This window comes from Nipponia nippon, unplaced genomic scaffold (genome assembly GCF_047370975.1).
Source record: "Nipponia nippon isolate SJK-2023a ecotype South Korea unplaced genomic scaffold, ASM4737097v1 scaffold_1, whole genome shotgun sequence".
Classification (NCBI taxonomy): Eukaryota; Metazoa; Chordata; class Aves; order Pelecaniformes; family Threskiornithidae; genus Nipponia; species Nipponia nippon.
This window is the reverse complement of record NW_028262290.1, coordinates 24,369,152-24,386,254: the sequence shown is the minus strand read 5'-3', so window position 1 is coordinate 24,386,254 and position 17,103 is coordinate 24,369,152. Positions and strand designations below refer to the sequence as shown.

Below are 17,103 nucleotides of genomic sequence, written 5' to 3'. Positions count from 1 at the left end.
GCACCACAAAAACATCTCATTGCTGATGGCAGGGAAAGGAAGGCGTTAGGTTAGAAAAGTCCATTTGTCAGGGGCTTTTCTCCCCCTCTTCCCTGCGGAGATCCGCAGGCAGCAGGCTGGGATGAGTGGATGGGAGCCGCCGGCTTTGGGCTGTGCTGGTAGGCTCGGCTCGGAGCAGGAGCTCTGCAAGGAGAGAGCTTCTCCGGGCAGGAGACGGCCATCTCCGTCCTCGGGGCCGGGGCAGGGCATCCCCTCCGGCGCAGGCCGGCCGCGCCAGCGTGTGCCCCCGCCACCGAGCCTTTGCTCCACGGAGACCCGCGGGGCCGCCCCGGCCGTCCTGCGGGCCGGGCAAGGCGGCAGCGCCGCAGCGGGCGGCGTCCTCGCCCCGGTCCCCGCGGGGCCGGCGGCCGCCTCCGTATCCTCCCTGCCCTGGCCGCACCGTGCAGCCGCACCGCGGCACAGCGCGGAAGTTCCGCGGGACCAGGGGTCTCCAGCACCGTGCACACGGCAAGGGGGGCCTCGGCCCAGGGCGGTCTGACGCTTCTCCCGAGGTGCCCGTGAGCCCCACGGTCTCCCGGCGCGGGGCCGGGAGCTCCCGGGAGAGGGGAGCCGGGGCGCAGCGGCGGCCAAATAGCAAAAGCCCCCCCCCCGGGGCTCGGGGCTCGGTCCTCCCTAGCGAGGGGAAGGCGAGAAGCAGGCAGCCGTCGGGCCGGCTGCGGTGGCGGTGCCCGGCGGGGAGGCGGCGGGGCGGTGCGCAGGGCGGCTGGTCCCGCTCCCTGCCGTCCGGGAGACCGCGGGCGAGGGGGTGGCGGGAGTTGCGAGCCTGTGGGAGACGCGGGCGAGATCCAGCCCGCTGGGGTCGTTGTGTGCTTAATTGCTTTCTTCTTTTATGGAAATTAATAGCGGCGATGTTTTACGGGGATGCCAGTCTGAGGGGGGGAAGGGGAGATGCTGAGCGGGAGGTGCATCGGCGGTGTCCCCCGGAGCCTGCCGGCGCCTCGCCTCCGGCCGCCCACGGCTTGGCGTTTCCTGACTGGTACATTAAAAACAAAACAAAAAAATCCCGCCCCAATAAATCTCAGTGAAGCAGGTGATGATTTAGTCACCGAGAAACACCAGCGGAATCAGATGCCACATCGACGGGCGGTCACCGTTTTCCTTAAAATAAATAAATAAATAAATAAATAAATAAATAAATAAATAAATAAGTCCTCGGTGCGCAGCCCCAGCCGTTCGCAGCACCGGGCTGTCCGTCGGCGGGCGGCAGCCCGGGGCTGGGGCCCGGCCCGCGGTGCGCTCGCTGCTGAGCGGCGTCTCTGCCCTGCGGGCACCGGCAGCGGTCCCCGAGGCAGCGGCCGCCGGGAGCCGTCGGGGCCTCCCTGACCCCGGTGCAGGGCACCCCCGCACCGGGGACTGTGCTCCCGGCCCCTTCCCTCGGCAGAGCCCCTGCCAGGAGCCGCGGCCGGCCCGGGTACCCCGGTCGGTGCTGCAGCAACACCGGCCGCGCCGCCTCCGCTCCGGGCCGCCCCTTCTCCCTCCGGCCGCCGCTCTGGGCGCACCCCTGGCTCCCACTGAAATTCACCCCCCCCATTTATTTTAACGGGGGTGAGTCCCCCCGCGACCGCAGCCGCCCACTGCTGACAGCGGCTGTTTGCTCAGGTCTCAGCCGCTTCGTGCGTGCACCCCTCACGGCAGCCGCGCACGGCGCTCCGCGGGAGGGCCGGCCGGCCCCGCCGCGGGGCCTCGCTGCCGCCGAGCCGCCAGCCCCGGCCCCCGCCCCGGGCGCGCTCCTGTGCTCAGGACGGGGCGGGTGGTCAAGGTTTGCGCCCAGGCTGCGCTGCCAGCAGAGGAACTGCTTTAATCTGTTCCTCGCAGCGAGAACAAACACCGCCCGTCTCCTGCTCCCCTGGACGCAGTCCAGAGCTCGGGATGTATTTTTTTTTTGCGGGGGGGGGAGCGGGGGGAGCGGGGGGAGGCTGGGATGACCGCGGCGGTGCCGGCACCGGATGGGAGCCGGCGGCACGGGCTGCGCGCTCGGGCGGCCGCGGAGAGCGCCGCTGCCTCCCCGCCTCCTCGGGGCACGGCGGTCCCCGTCTCCCGGGCGGTGCGGGCAGAGCTCGGCGCCGGGAGCCGCCGGGAAGCCGGCCCCAGTGCGCCCCGCGGCCGCGGGTCCGCAGCGGGGACGGAGCCCGAGCGGGCAGGGCCCCGCGGCGGCCTCCAGGGGGCGCTGCAGCACCGCGGGCCGCCGCCGCCCGCCGCGGGGCTCGGTCCCCCCCGCCCGCCGGGCCGAGCCCCCGCCCGCCCGGGGCAGAGCGGGGCGGCCGGCCCTGCCCGGGCGGAGCCGGGCACCTGCCCGGCCCGGCAGCGCCCCGGCCCCGCGGGCTGCGCCGTGGCCGTCGGTAGCGGCTCCGCTCACCGGGCGGCGGGGGAAGAAGGCCCGCGGGGGCGGGAGGGGCCCGCCCCGAGTGGTGGCGGAAAGGTGACGCGGAAGCGCGGGGCTCCGTCGGGCTCCGGCGGCCCGTGCGCCCCGTGGTGCCGCCCCTGCTCGACGGGTGTCCGCTGCCCCGGAGCCCCCCGCGACGTCCGAGCGACCCCGCGCCCCGGCGGGCGCGACGGTACCGGCGGGTCTCGCCGCCAGCTCTCGGCGCGCACCTGCTGGCCGGGCCGGGCCGGGCCGGGCCGGGCGGCGGCGCGCCGGGGTCACCGGGCGCTCCCCGCCAGCGCAGACGTGAGAGCCGCCGCCGCGCTGCCGGTAGCGGGAGAGCGCGGCTTTCCCCGCTCCCGCCGTAGCCGAAAGGTACCACGGGCGGCCGGGGAGCGACCCGCCCGGGCGGCGGCCCTGCACCCTCCGCCCCCCTCGCCAGGCCCCTCGGCCCTGAGGCTTTTTCGTTGACTGGTCGGTTTGGGGTTTGGCGAGGTGGTTGTTGGGGTTTTAAAATTTTGTTGTTGTTGTTATTTGGTTTTGGTTGTGGGGGTTTCCTTCCCCCCCAGCAAGTGCGGCTTAGCTTTCCTTGCTGTAAAGGGCAAGAAATGATGGTTCTCCTGAAAGAGCCCCCTCCGATCCTTGTGGCCAGGGGGCTTCCTCCTTGGCATCCGCAAGCCAGCAGTGCGGGGCGGAAAATGTGACCGTAAAGTCCCCTTTCCACGTCCTTCTTGAAGCAACCGGCCTCGCTCGAGAAAGCAAAATAACGAGGGCATGCGGCTGCCTCCCCCGCGCCCTGCCGGAGCCCCCCGCCGGGCCGTGGGCGGCGAGCCCTCGCCCCACGCAGCCTCCCGCGGCCGCCCGCACCCGCCTCGCACCCGGCCCCCGGCAGTCGCTCCTTCTGCTCCCGGAGTTGTGAACCTCGGTGTCCTCACTGCCCAGGAGACGAAATACGATTTATTTAGGGTGACTTGGATTTAAACCAGGGCATTTTCCACGCAGGACTTTATGAAAAGAAACGAAAATCAGCCCGAGCGCCCGGCGGCCGTCACGGGTTGCAACGAGCGCCAGTCTCGGCTGAGCTGCCCTGCGAGGGGACACCTCCAAACCTTCCTCCACCGACTCCTATTCCCCCACTTTGATTAATTTTTTTTTCCCTACTGTATACCAAAGGGAGAAAAAAAAAATCCCGATGCAATCGTCACTTGTGTCCTCTTCTCTTCCACCGGCTAGAATTAACCGGCAGAGACTCTACCTTGAAAAATGTTCAAAGCTGTTTTTAAATGCCATTTCTTCCGACATCTTTTTATACTTCTCAAAGCCTACTTCCAATCTCCAGTCCAGATTATACAATAAATTCCCCACGCATGTGATTTAAGTAATGCACAGAACAAGATAACGTTACAGATAAAAATTCAACCCAAATTCGCTGTATGCAACCAACCGTGGTGCAGCTAACGACGAAAATGAATACAGTGCTTTAATCGAGAAATTCGAAGAGGGTCACGGAGGCCCCATTTAGCAGTAAATTCCCCCGTAATAAATCGAAACTTCTCTCGAAACTATTTGTGTGTTCCAGGTGGGGACTGTGTGCTTAGTCACCGCGCAGGGGGACACCTCCGCACCGGTTCTCCTTCTGAATCTGCCTTTAGGCACCTAAACAGCAGTTAAAGGGCAGAGCCGAATCGCTGAAGTGTCGGTCCATAGGGCGACCCGACCCGACGGCCACCGAGCCATGTGGACGTGAGCGTTACCCGCACCTAACGGTCCCCTCGGAGACGCGGGCGCCCACAAAACCCCCACGCTCTGGGTTTGGGGGGAGTTATTTTAGGTATTTAAGCAAGTCGCGCCGCGCGTGTCACCCTGGCCGGGGCACGGCGGGCGGCCGAGGCGAGCGGGGCGGCGCAGGCAGCGCGCAAATCCCCGCGGCCGCGGCCGGCAGCGGGGCGGGGGGCGTCGGGCCGCTCTCGGAGGGAAAAGTCACCTTAGGTGACGCGCGGGGGGGGGGAGCGGGGGGCGTCCTGCCCCTTTAAAGCCCAGTTGCTACCCAAACACAAGTAAACAGTGGGGCCGGCGCGGCGGGGCGGGCCGGGGCCGGGGGCGGTCCCGTCCCGTCGGGGCGGAGCGGCGCGGCCCCGAGCGCGGGTCTGTGCGCGCCGCGGGGTGGGCCGGCGGCGGCGGGCGGGCGGGGACAGCGCTCCACGCCACTCGCCGCTGAAATGTGATGGACCGGGCAGGGGGCGGCTCAGACTCTCGCCGAGCCTCGCCGGGGTCGAAGGCGGGAGGCTGCGGGCGGGTGGCGGCGGTCTATGCCGGGGCGCCGGGACCGCCGCAGCCAGAGCTCCCAGCCGCCGCCCAGCCCTCCGCAACATGCCGGCCGCCGCCGGGCCCCGGCCCCGCTGAGCGCCCCCGCTGTGGATCTAATGTCTCGGTGAAGGTGCCGCGGCCGCCGCCTCGGCTTTGCCCCGGGAGGAGCAGCCGGCTGCGGTAGGTAAGTGGCTCGCCCGGCCCGCTGCCGTCGGCGGGAGCGGGGCGGCCGGGCCCCGGGGAGGGGACCGTCCCCTCGGCGGGGAGCGCGGGGCCGCCGGCTTTACTTTCAGTTTGCAGCGGCGGCGTGGGGGTGCGGGTCTCCCCCGCACGCCGCGGGCGCGTTGGTGCGGGGCCGGGCGGCGGGGGCCTCCGGGAGCGCGCGGTCGGTGCCCTCCGCGCGAAATCCCTGGCGGGGAGGCGCCGGTCGGTGCGTGGGCGCCGGGACCGAGCCGCGGGTCGCGCCGGAGGAGTCCTCCCTCGCTCCGTGGAAGCGTACCTGGCTGCGCGGGCAGCGGCGGCCGCGGCTCCGGGTGAGGCTGGCGGGGAGCGGAGGCGCCCCGGGGCCCGCCCGCTCCCCGGGAAGCACCGCGGGGCCCTCGGGGCACGGCCCCGGCCCCGGCCCCGCCGCGGGAGGAGGGGGGCGCCGGCCGGGCCGCCAGCAGGCGGGCAGGCAGGCAGGTAGAGAGGGGCGTGCTGCCGAGGCACCGGGCTTTAACTTCACGAAGCGCTGTGAATGGCAGGGGAGAAGGAAGTGCCAAGGTCTAAGTAACATCCGTTTTTGGTTGACTTTCACCCCCCGCACCTTGAGTGGCCTCAAAATCACGCACGAAAGCGCGTTCTGGTGGTTTTTGGTACGTTTTAATAAAGTCACCTCCGAGCACAAATAGTAATCGATGTACCGTGCTTCAGGCAACGGTGTAGTTTTAAAAGTTGCTACGTTAAAATACGGATTTCGTGTTCGGAATAGTTTTTCGGACTTGGTTCTTTGAGGCGAAAACGAGCGCCCTGCAACGACACCCCCACACGTAGCCGCAAAACGCGGCTGTGAAGGACGAAGCTCTGCCCCGCAGAAATCCTGTACCTACCTCGGTCGTAGCTCGCAGCCGGTGGCTCGGAAAGCCAGCCCCAGCGAGCCGGGGTGGAGGCAGGAGCCGCGGCAGCAGCCAGCGAAAAGCGATTTTATCGCCTCCGTGTCGGTTCCTGGCGGAAAGTGAATAGGAACTCCCACTACGACATCTTTAAAAATAAGTCTCTATATATAACCACCACCACCCCCCCCCCAAAAAAAAAAGTCTCCATATATAATAGGTCGTATCGATAACACTGTCCCCGGTCTCGATACAATCACAAACGAGAAAAACTGGGCAGCAGCGGAGGAAATCCGGGAAAGCCACGATTCGAGGAAAACGAAAACAGGGGTGGGCAGCGCTGCACTTCACACCCGACCTCGTTGCCGCACTTTCTTCCCGGAGGGCCAATTCGGTGCGGTGCCGCAGACGGGAAGGAGAGGTATTTTAGGAAAAACATCCAAAAGTCGCTTTCCTCCGGCGGCTGCCCGGTGCCGGCGGAGCGGCCCGAAGCCTGGGGCCGCGGTGCGGGCTGCGGCGCGGCGGCGGCCCGGAGGGGCCGGGAGCGGAGCGCGGGCTCTGCGCTCCGAGAGTTTCCTTTATTTGTGGTGGTGTTTTCGGGGTTTTGGGTTAGGATTTTTTGGGGGGGAGAGTGTCTTGTTTATTTTGGAAACCACGCGTTGCCGGTCCCTCCAAATCCTAAATCCCAGGAGGTGCTGGGGCACCCTCGGCCCTACCTCTCGTTTGCAGGCCCGGAGAGACCCCGGCGCTTGCTTTCGCCGCTTTTCTGGGTCGTAGAAGCCGCTTGGCTGCTGGAAGTGAAGCCTCCCCGAAAACAAAATAAGGAGAGGGCAGGGGCTTGCCCCCCGCGCCGCTGCCCCCCTGCCCCGCCGGAGGGGAGCGTCTCCCCGGGGGCGCCGAGGGGTCCCCCCGGGCGGCGGGAGAAGCGGGGCCCGGCGGTTTCGGTTGAATGGGCTGAGCGAAACCCTCTGACAGTCACACACCGCGCATTAGCTCACGGCCCCGCCGCTCCGGCGGAGCTCCCGGCCGGGGGACGGCGGAGGGGGTGCGGGGGGCTCGGCCGGGCGGCTCCGTCCCGCCGGGGCTGCGCTCGCCCTTCCCGGCCCTGCGGGACGGAGGGAGTCGGCTGCGGGGCAGCGCCGGGCCGGGCTGCGGGGCAGCCCTCGGGGGGCCGGGAGGCCTCCAGGCCGGCCGCTTTCCTCGCCGCCGATGGGAGCGCCCGGGCCCGGGCGGGCTGCGTGGGGCGGCCCCGGCCATCTGGAAGGGATCTCAGCGCAAAGTGGATTTATTTAGGACCTGCGGCGCGGGGGGCTGGGAAGGAGGTGTGCGTGCGGGGCAGGAGCTCCTTTTCTCTCCCTCGGTTATCTTGATAAATGAGTTGTTGTTGAAGGAAGAAAAATAAGCACCCGAGCTGGGATAAACGCGGGGTTTACTCCCCACCCACGCACACCCCCCCCCGCCGCCCCCCGGGCCTGCCTCGGCTCTCCGTCAGCACCCTGCTCCTTCCCGGGGAGGCCCCAGCCAGGAGGGGTCGGGGTCGGGGCCTCCGCGCCCGCGGGGGGCCGGGCGGAGGGTGGGAGCGACGCCGGGGGCCAGGTCGGCGCGGGGGGCAGGAGGAAGGCGGCCCCGGGGGTCCCCGGGCTGGGCGCTGCGGCGGGACGGCGGCGAGGAGCGGACCGGCTCCGTTCCGGGTGCATTTTTCCACGATTCGTTTAATTTGAATCTGCGGCGCCTTCGGTTGGCTCGGCGCTGGGTTTTCTCCTTTGTATTTTAATTCGCGGTGGGTGTTTCTGGGAGGGATATTTTTAAAAATTTTTTTTACGCTGTAGCTTCTCCGGTCGAAGCGATCGCGCCGGTGGCCCGGTGGCGGCCGCCGGCCCCGGCGGAGGACGGGAGCCGGGGCTGCGGCGGGGCGCTGGGGCCGCGGCAAGGCAGCGCGGCGGAGCCGTGCCGGGCCCTCCCCGGCTCCGCCGCTGCGCTCGCCTCGGTGAGGGGAAGCGCGCTGCTCTCAGTAAAACTCTCCTTCCCCTCCTTTCTCCATCTTTCTTCCTAGGATTTTTTCCCCCGTCTCGAAAGCCCAGCAGAGGCACCCGCTGCACCGCCGGCCTGCGCCCGCCCCGGGAAGATGGGAAGCAAGGCTCTGCCGGCCCCCATCCCACTGCACCCGTCCCTGCAACTCACCAACTACTCCTTCCTCCAGGCTGTGAACACCTTCCCCGCAGCTGTGGACCAGTTGCAAGGTCTGTATGGACTCAGCGCCGTGCAAACCATGCACATGAACCACTGGACATTGGGCTACCCCAATGTGCATGAAATCACCCGCTCCACCATCACGGAGATGGCGGCCGCCCAGGGCTTGGTGGACTCCCGCTTCCCTTTCCCCACGCTCCCCTTCGCCACGCACCTCTTCCACCCCAAGCAAGGGGCCATCGCCCACGTCCTCCCAGCCTTGCACAAGGACAGGCCCCGCTTTGACTTTGCCAACCTGGCCGTGGCCGCCACGCAGGAGGACCCCCCCAAGGTGGGGGAGCTCGCCAAGCTGAGCCCCGGACTGGCGTCGCCCCTGTCGGCCATCAGCAAGCTGTCCCCAGACAGAAAGCCCTCCCGCGGCCGCCTGCCCTCCAAGACGAAAAAGGAGTTCATCTGCAAGTTCTGCGGCAGGCACTTCACCAAGTCCTACAACCTCCTCATCCACGAGCGGACCCACACGGACGAGCGGCCCTACACCTGCGACATCTGCCACAAGGCTTTCCGGAGGCAGGACCACCTGCGGGACCACCGGTGAGGGACCACCGCGCCCGGGGCCGGGGCGGGGGGGAGGCTGAGCCGCTCCGGGAGCCCGGGGCCGGGCCGGGAAGGCAGCAGGAGAAATCCCCGCTCCGACTGCGCGGCCGCGGAGGGGCCAGGGCAGCCAAAACCTGCGCTCTGCCTGCGACGGGCACCCGCGCTGGGGGGCCGGGGTGAAGCCCCGGGGCTGTTGTGCTCCTGAAGGGCGACCCTGGGGGTGCGGGGAGGAGGACGGGGCGCAGGTGGGCGCTCCCCGGCCGGCCCCCCGCCACCTCCGCACCCCGCGGCCGGTGCCGAGCGGCGCCCGCGGAGGATCCGCGCTGCCTTCGGGCGAGAGCGGGCTCGCGTCCCGCCGGTGGAGCAGATGCTGTCCCGATCTGTCACCAGAGAGGGCAATCACGCCTCGATACGAATTATTGCAAATGTTTTGCACCGATAGAGGAGTTTAATAATGAACAGAATTATACGGGAGGGGGAAAATGAAGCGGGGGAGGAGGGGCGGGCGGGCTTGGGGGAGCGGGGCCCGGGGGCGGGTGGGCCCCGCGCTGCCGGCAGCGCCGCTCACCCCTCGGGTTGCCTTCCAGGTACATCCATTCCAAAGAGAAACCCTTCAAGTGCCAGGAGTGCGGGAAGGGCTTCTGCCAGTCCAGGACCCTGGCGGTCCACAAAACCCTACACATGCAGGTGAGCCCGGCGCTCCCCGGCCTCCTCCGTGCGTCTGCCGCCGGCGGGGACCCGGCCCGGCTCGGCTCGGGGGAGGCGGCTGCCGGGGGGACGGGGGTCCGGTGCGGAGGGGAGCGAGGGGGCTCCGGCACTTGAGGGCTCCGTGCTTCCCCGGGGGAATGGAAGCGGCCGGCGGTTCCCTCCGCGGCCGCGGGAGACCCGCGTAAAAACGGCGGCCGCGGGAGACGGGTTAAAGCCGGCGGGGAGGCGGTCGGCGGCGGGGAGCGAGCCCCGGGTTTGGTTTTGTCCACGCCGCCGCTTCGAGGCGTTTTTCGTTGAGGGCTCCGGCCCTGCCTCGGCGGCGGCAGGCGCAGGGCGGCGGGGGAGCCCGACGGCGCGGAGCGGCGCGGAGCAGCGCGGAGCTCCCTGCCCGGCTGCCGGGACCGCCGCGGTGCCGGGCGGGCAGCGGGAGCTCCGGAGCGGGAGGCCGGCGCGGCGGCTGCTTTTTCCTGCGCCCGGGGCGCGAAATGCCACGACTCGAGAACGATAAAATAATCCTTTTGGGGCAGGACAGGGCGAGTCGGCGGTCTGCCGCCCGCCCGGGGCTGCGCTCGTTCGTTTCCAACCCCGATATTTCAAGTTGTGCGTTGCGATTACAAAAAGTGCAGTAATACGTTAAACCAGGTAGTTTGTGAAGGATTAATCCTTTGCTTGCTTCAAATCTGAACAGGAATCTCCACACAAATGCCCCACATGTGGAAGAACCTTTAATCAAAGAAGTAATCTGAAAACTCACCTTCTTACCCATACAGACATCAAGCCCTACAACTGTGAGCAGTGCGGCAAAGTGTTCAGGCGAAACTGTGATCTACGGCGGCACAGTCTAACTCACACCCCGCGGCAGGACTTCTAGAGCAGCCAGGGACCCGCGCCCGCTCCGGCGGCTCCAACTTGCCCATTTTACTCAAGGACTGTGTTGTAGGAACTCACAGACACGCACACACACCCGCGGAGGCACAACACGCAGACTCGGGGCCAAGCTTTTCCTACCACACGTCTGCGAAACTCCTTTAGAGAGTGCGGACTGCAGGATCGGGCCCCTCTCCAACCCACAGCCAGGCGTAAAGCTCATCTTGTAGATACTCGCGGCTCATTTTAGAGCTCTGTACAGAATGTGGTTTTCTTCGTTCGTTTGTTTCGTACCGTCGTGTCAGATGCACATCGATAACAAATCGGGGAGGCAAAGTATCTCTTAAAAGTGTATTTCAAAATAAATCTTTTTTTTTTTCCAAATACCTCCTGCCTTGTTGTATTATTCTCTGAACATTTGGGCTTTTTTTTCCTGCTGTGTCAATGCAATGGTAAAGCATATTGAATAAATTTCCTAGCCGGGTAATTTTACTGTCACAACAATTCTGGTGATCGCTTTTGTTTGGCCTGTTTCACTGTCGCTGTTGTGTTATCTATTGTTAAGTAAAATGAAAGTGCCGTATTTGAGAGTTTATAGCTCTATTACTTAATAGTATGAATGTCTAAATATTAACTTCTGTACTTTATTTTCCCGAACGAAATATTTTTTTTTTTTTTTTAAAGAAGAGAAAGAAAGAAATACTTGCAAATAAACAGATCTTAGGAAATAATGCATAGAGCCGTTCTTACGCCAAAGCGGCTTATTAGTAACTTATTTGCAATCAGCCCGTGTATTGTAAAAGTCATCCCTCTCGCGGAGATTGCAGCAGGCAGCCTCCTGCCCGTAGACTTTGGCCACGGGCAATTCACCCGCGTAGACAGGGACTTTATCCTGCAGAAGACGATTCTTTCCCGACAGCTCTGGAAGCAAACAGCGAGGCGCAAATACCGCCCCCCGCCCCGGGGCTCATCCGCGGGTCCCTCGCAGGGCGGAGCCCGCCCCCCCCCCCCCCCCCCAGCCTCCATCCGCGCCGCTCCGCGCCCGCGGGAGCCGCCCGCTGCTGAGCGCGGGTTGCGGCCGGGGGGCGGGCGGAGGGGCGCCGAGGAGAAGGGCTGCTCCCCCCTCCCAGGAGACCCTCGGCCCCCCGCGGGCGCCCCCCCTTCGCTCTCCTTCCCTCACCGCCCCTGTAAGCCCCCAGCCGCCCCCCGCCTCGACGCCCGAGTATGCAGGTAGCAGGGTGGTGGCATGGACACCCGACCTCCCCTCCCTTGTCACCCCTCACTGGTGGCTCTGGTCCCCTCTGGGAAGGCCTGGTGCCAGCGCTGAGCCATTTTCCCTGCTATGTTGCAGGGTGACTTGGATGTGCAACCTGTCTTCTGCCACCCCACTGCTCTCGTCACTCCCAGCACCCTCCCTGCAGTGTCTTGGGTAGTTTGGGGCCCCAAAAGTTGTTCTTTTCCAGGCTGGGGACACCCGTCCTGCCCTACTCCTCTCTCAAACGAAGGACCAGGTTAGAATGGCAGGGAGAAAACTGCCCCCCCCGAGCTCAGGGAGCCTTGTCTGGGGGGAATGATCCCACTGCCCCCAGCTCAGCGGGGAGGGCTGCACTGCTAGCCCCCACCTAGGAGGGTGCCGGGGCTCTGGGATGGTCTGTCCACGGTCCCACCAGGCCTACGGGGAGCAGATGCTGACAGGACTTGGGTGGCTGCAGTGCCCCCGTCCCCGACCCTCCTTGGTCCTGCAGCAAAGAACCGCGCTGCCTGAGCCCCGTTAATGAATAGTGAGTCAAAACCAGCAGCGCCTGGGCTGCAGCCGGGCCGCCAGCACAGAAAGGGCTGCGTTACTGCCTGCGGCTACTTGTCATCGCCGTCTGCTGCCTCTGCAGACGGCCACTGTGCCCACCCAGGGGCAGGGACCCCCGAGGCAGCTCTGCTCTGCCCCAGGCCAAGGCAGCCAGGTGAGTTTCCACTGAGGCAGCAGGCATGGCAGTCTCAAGCTTGGCCAAAATTTCTTAGGCAGTCAAGGCCTATCTATCTGCTCCTGTCCAGCAAAATAGGGAGGGAATACAAAGTTTCTGCAGACAGAAATATTGGTCTGCTGGCTGAAGAGCGGCCTCCCTAGTTAAAGTTTATTTAAGGGACATCTGCTCTCCTCTTCACTCCCCAAGATGTGCACCCCTTCCCTCGCCGGGGTGCTGCACCCCTGGGACAGCCTTCCTCCTGTGCTGGCAGCCCCCGTCCTCCCTCCAAACCACTCTGCTCCTCTCCAAACCTCTCCCCATGGACATCTCTCACTCCCTCTCTGTGGACATCTTCCCAATATCTGATTTCTTCTTGTCTGACTGATTTTTCTATTCCCAGTGCATTCTGTTCTCCCAGTACGTTATTTCTTCTACGTTTCTCTACGCTTATTGTTCTCCGAGTTCCTGTCCCCAGGCCCTTTTGCGTCCCCAAGTACGCATGGTGAGGCTGGGATAACTCTGTTTGAGTAAACACCCCTGTCAGGATACATATGGGCTTAGTCCGCTCCTCCTAGGCCAAGTTCTATGCGCAGTTTGTTTGGAAAGAACTTAATCAGATGAACAGTATCAAAGGACTAAATTAAAATGATCGCATATAGCTATGGTTTTATTTAATTGGTTGGGGTTGCTTGTTTAATAATCTTCCCCCTGAGCAGACACAGACTGTAAATTTATCTTCTGAGGATTTCAAAAGTTCAGCGGCCAGAACAAAGCCCAAATTGCTGAAGAGGAGCAGTGACAAGTATCTCTAACAGTTGGTCCCTGGACTGTTTTTTAAATTTAAACCAGTAGCTATCATCTTAAAATGTCAGAGGATGAGTTAGTATTTCTCCTTAACAGCAATACACTTGCCTATGGCACTGACACGCTCCATTTGGTTTTTAAAAGATCACATCTCCCTGGGAAATTTCAGAGACAGCTATAAAGAACATGTTAAAATACACATACAATTTGTTCGTATTAGACCTGTTGGGAACAGAAAGAGGTTCTGTAAAGCTATTTCTGGGGCAGGGCTAGGGTTTTTATAGCCATAAAGTGCCATCCTGACTTTCACAGTGCAAACACTAAATACACTAATATCCCCGTGACTGCTGTGTGTCTGTGTGAAGTATCTTCCTTTCCCTCTGGAGCTCAGTCCCAGCACACGGCACGCAGCTCTGCGCTTCCACAGTTTCCCGGAGCTTCCCAAATCACCTGCCTCTCGCTTCCCTGTGCTCCTCTCTCTCTCACTGCCCTCCTTTTTTGCTGCACTGCCTGCCCTGGCACCCTTCGTTCTGCACCTTTTGCTGTGGTTCAGGCAGCAGCTGCAGCGGGGTAGCAGGGAGAAGGACTAGCTGTGCTGCATACCAGGGAGAAAAAACAGCAGATAACAAGATATGCTCTGGCCATAATCTTAATTTTTTGGGCGCAAATCAGATTGAAAAATCAAAGTCCTTTAGGTTGCATCCTAAAACTGAGCTCTTTGTACATTAATTGCTGAAATGGATGCTGTCCGCAGCTGATGGCAGAGCGGCTCAGCCCAGCTATGTGTGCATAAGGCTTTTCTATGAGATCATGTATTACATAGCGACAGCACGCCATGCTATTCCAGACCAGCATGGCCGATGCCAGCACAGCTTTGCTGGCAAAGCCCAGCTTTGTACCAGTCCCACCTCAGAAGCAGGCACAGCCCGGATCTAAATGGGAAACAGCACAGCAGCAACCCAGGAACGTGGCATGGCCGTGTCTGGCTGGGGCTAAGGGCTGGTGCTGAGGGTCCCACTATTTGAATAAATCCAAGCCATTTGAGTAAAACATGTGAAAATCCGTTATTTATTGAACTTCCCCCACACACATACCCCTTTCCTTTTTCCTCTTCCTTTCTTCTTGCTGCTCTACTTCTGGGTGTTTGCTTCAGGAGCTGCTTCTCTTACCCCAGCCTCTTGTACTACACCCTGCCTCCTGCCAAGTCTCCCCTCCATCTCCTTCCCTACTTTTTTCCTCCTGTTTCTTTTGTGCCTTCCCATGTCTCACCCTGTCTTTCAACCTCTCTTTTCCTTAAGCAAATTCCCTCACTCAGACTTTTTGGTTCCCTCTTTTTGAACCATCCCAGCTTCCACTTGTTGCCTTGGTCTGTCCTGTATCCACCAGCCCGTACAAGCTCCCCTCTCTTCACCAGCCCAGACCTCGTTTTCCCTGCCTGGTACTTCTCACCGGGATCGGTGGTGTAGGTGGCTGGCAGGAGCCCCGCTGCTCGGGGTGGGAGTGCAGTGGGCAACAGCACTGCAGCCCCCCGACTTCATGGCCCTCATGGAGGTCAAGAGGAGCCAACGGTTTGAGGGGAATGAAAAAAGCAATGTACTGGCCCCAAAATTTCAAGACTGAGTTTGCAGTTAGTCAGCTAAGCTGCACTGGTGGCTCAGAGCCTCTAATCGCTCCATGCTCCTGATATTGTAACTGCATACTCCTTTATGTGTGGAAGAGTGACTTTATTTACCAAGCTACATTACACAAGGATTTAGGCATATGTTGCCTTTGTATTAATATTGTACTATGTTTCCAGTTTATCTTTCCCTCCTCACAGCATCTCTTTTCCTCCCTAATTACAGAAGCTGTCATTAGTTCTTTTTCCTATTTATAATGGTGTAATTATGGCAAAAATAGCATAGCTACTAGCCAAAATGTTGTGGGTTTTTTTTTTTTTTGAAGTTATTAAAGAGAGGAATACTTACATTTAAAAATATTTATTTACATTCAAAATACAGGCATCACATCTGTATAAAACATTCATTTTAATCTCTGTTTTCAGAAATTCAGATGCAGATGTTTGTGAAACTTTTCCTTCTAGTCTATCAAACAAGAGATGCAAAAATATTTATGCTGAGAACACTAAACATCTTTTCTAAATCCGCAGCACTAAGGCAATGCAAAGTGTAGGCTGCTCCCCCTCCTCCGAGCCTCCCTCACGAGCCTGAGCACCCTTTCCCCGGCGCGACTTTCAAATACTGCCCAGGAATTTGTGCTAAACGGAGCGGGACCCTGAAAGCATTTACAGCGCGGTGGCCTTGCACCTTCATCCCCACGCAGCCGAGCCAGAGCCGTGCATGGCTGCCTTCCCTGGGAAAGCTTCTTCCTCCGTCAGCACCAGGGCAAAACTTTGCAGTGCCGACTGACTTTAAACACTTATTTAAAAATTTACTGATACAGAAAACCCCGAGCTCAGCCTGAAGGGAGTGGTCTGTGCAGCAGGGCCCTGCCAGCATGGCTGTACCAGGGGGAGTGCAAACAAGTTGTGTCCCCAGCTGACACACAGGCAGGGGTACAGACGGCCTCGGCGGAGACCCCGCATGCTGTGCTGGGAGAGGCGGTGGCCCCAGGGGACGGACAGACATCTCCTCTCAGACTTGACCGCGCTGTTTGAAAGTGGCATCTCTGCCAGCTGCAGGCTACTGCTAGCCCCAGCACCCGGGTCTGGTGGCTGTCACAGGGCTGGTTTGGGTTTTCGGAGCTGGGGGAGCACTCCCACAAGCCGTCCTGCTGGTGACTCCATCGAGGCCACAGCAGAAAGGGGGTCGAGGAAGGCGCTGGGTAGTACCTGGGCTGCTTGGGAGCAACCGAGCGAATCTCCAAGCCTTCGGGGTCCATCTGCCATCGCCCTCCTCCCAGCAGGAGAAGGGGAGCAGCAGGACTTTTGCTTCCCTGAAATTCTCGTCAGATCCAGAGAGTGGCTCCATCGCCTCACAGGGCTGAGGGCCGTGGCTGGGAGAAGATTACAAACCCCCACTCTTTCGGCTTTCCCTCTGTGCAGAAATCCCCCAGACTTCTGGCTTTGCAATGAGCAAACTTCACCTTCCCTGTGCAGATCAGCAAGAAACCTGCCGGCGCGGGCGGCGCCGGTGGTGCCTTGCCGTAGGCAGCGCTGCGAGACTCCCACTCCTCTGGCAGCACCTTGACCCGCGGCTCCCTCACTGCATGCTCACGAGGAATCTCCTACGCGCTAGGGCATTTTGGAGACCATTCGTTCCTCTGGGGGAAAGAGATTGATTGATTGCTTGCTTTTCTTTTTTTTTTCAAGCGTAAGAGGAAATAAAACCTTTTTTTCCTTGGAGATTATTTACAAGGCATTGTCTCTGATATTGCCAGCTGACATCCTTTGGCGTCACTACCACTCAGTGCACTGAAGATGCCTCAAGGTGTGTCAGTCGTGCTTCACGTCAGTGTGCCTTGATGTATCTCTTTGGCTGGGATTGAAAGGTACAGTTTCTAAATCTTCTGGTGACCCATTTTGCACGGATCACTGGTGCGCTAGAATGTAGCTGCTCCTTCCCATCGTGTTAATGCAAGTTTGCCCACGTTCAAAGCAGCCTGTGCTCCACGTGCCACACTGAGCACATGGGGAGAGCTTGCGCTTGAGCCTCTGCGTGAAACAGGCACGGCTGCTATAGGCTTGATATCTTCTGCACAAGTTATATGCTTTAGGTGCTTTTGTTGCTATGTCATGGTCCTTTTATTTAAACCTTGTAAATTCTTTGGCTTGATAAACACAGGCAGACAGCTGGATTATGTTAATCTGGGGCTCACAGTTAGCAAGCACAGTGAATTCTCCCAGGTTGCGGGGGCACCCTCTGCTCCCTGGGTCCCATGGGCCCCACCAGGCTAAGCTGGGTGACGATGCTCAGCAGTATGTCAGCAGGAGGACCAAAGCTCCTGTGAGGGAGCAGCTTAGCACCACCTACAGTCACAGGCTGCCTGCTCGAGTGCCCTTGAAGCCAGTCCTGGGGACGGCCCTAATTAATACTTAATTAATACTTCCAGGACAACCCTGTGGCTCCCTGTGGCTGCGCGCTGCCCTGTCTGCCTGCGTGCTGGTCTGGCAAGGAAGGCGGCGGGTAGGCAAAGCCTCGGGGGCCTTTCTAGAGGGCCT

At 61.6% G+C, this 17,103-nt stretch overlaps 1 protein-coding gene across 3 annotated transcripts; it reads left to right on the top strand.

The window, feature by feature from the left end:
• The first annotated feature begins 4,607 nt into the window (after nucleotides 1-4,607).
• On the top strand, nucleotides 4,608-10,796 carry OSR2 (odd-skipped related transciption factor 2). Of its 3 annotated transcripts, none has more exons than XM_087734916.1 (4): nucleotides 4,608-4,909; nucleotides 7,874-8,601; nucleotides 9,192-9,291; nucleotides 10,001-10,796. In XM_087734916.1, the coding sequence occupies exons 2-4, from the start codon at nucleotides 7,946-7,948 to the stop codon at nucleotides 10,181-10,183; spliced, it is 939 nt and encodes a 312-aa protein (XP_087591042.1). In that variant the 5' UTR covers nucleotides 4,608-4,909; nucleotides 7,874-7,945; the 3' UTR covers nucleotides 10,184-10,796. The 3 variants fall into 3 exon arrangements, with proteins under 3 accessions (XP_087591042.1, XP_087591037.1, XP_087591050.1); XM_087734911.1 differs by having other exon boundaries at nucleotides 4,608-4,913; nucleotides 10,001-10,794; XM_087734924.1 differs by having other exon boundaries at nucleotides 4,610-4,913; nucleotides 10,083-10,792.
• The last annotated feature ends 6,307 nt before the right edge of the window (nucleotides 10,797-17,103 follow it).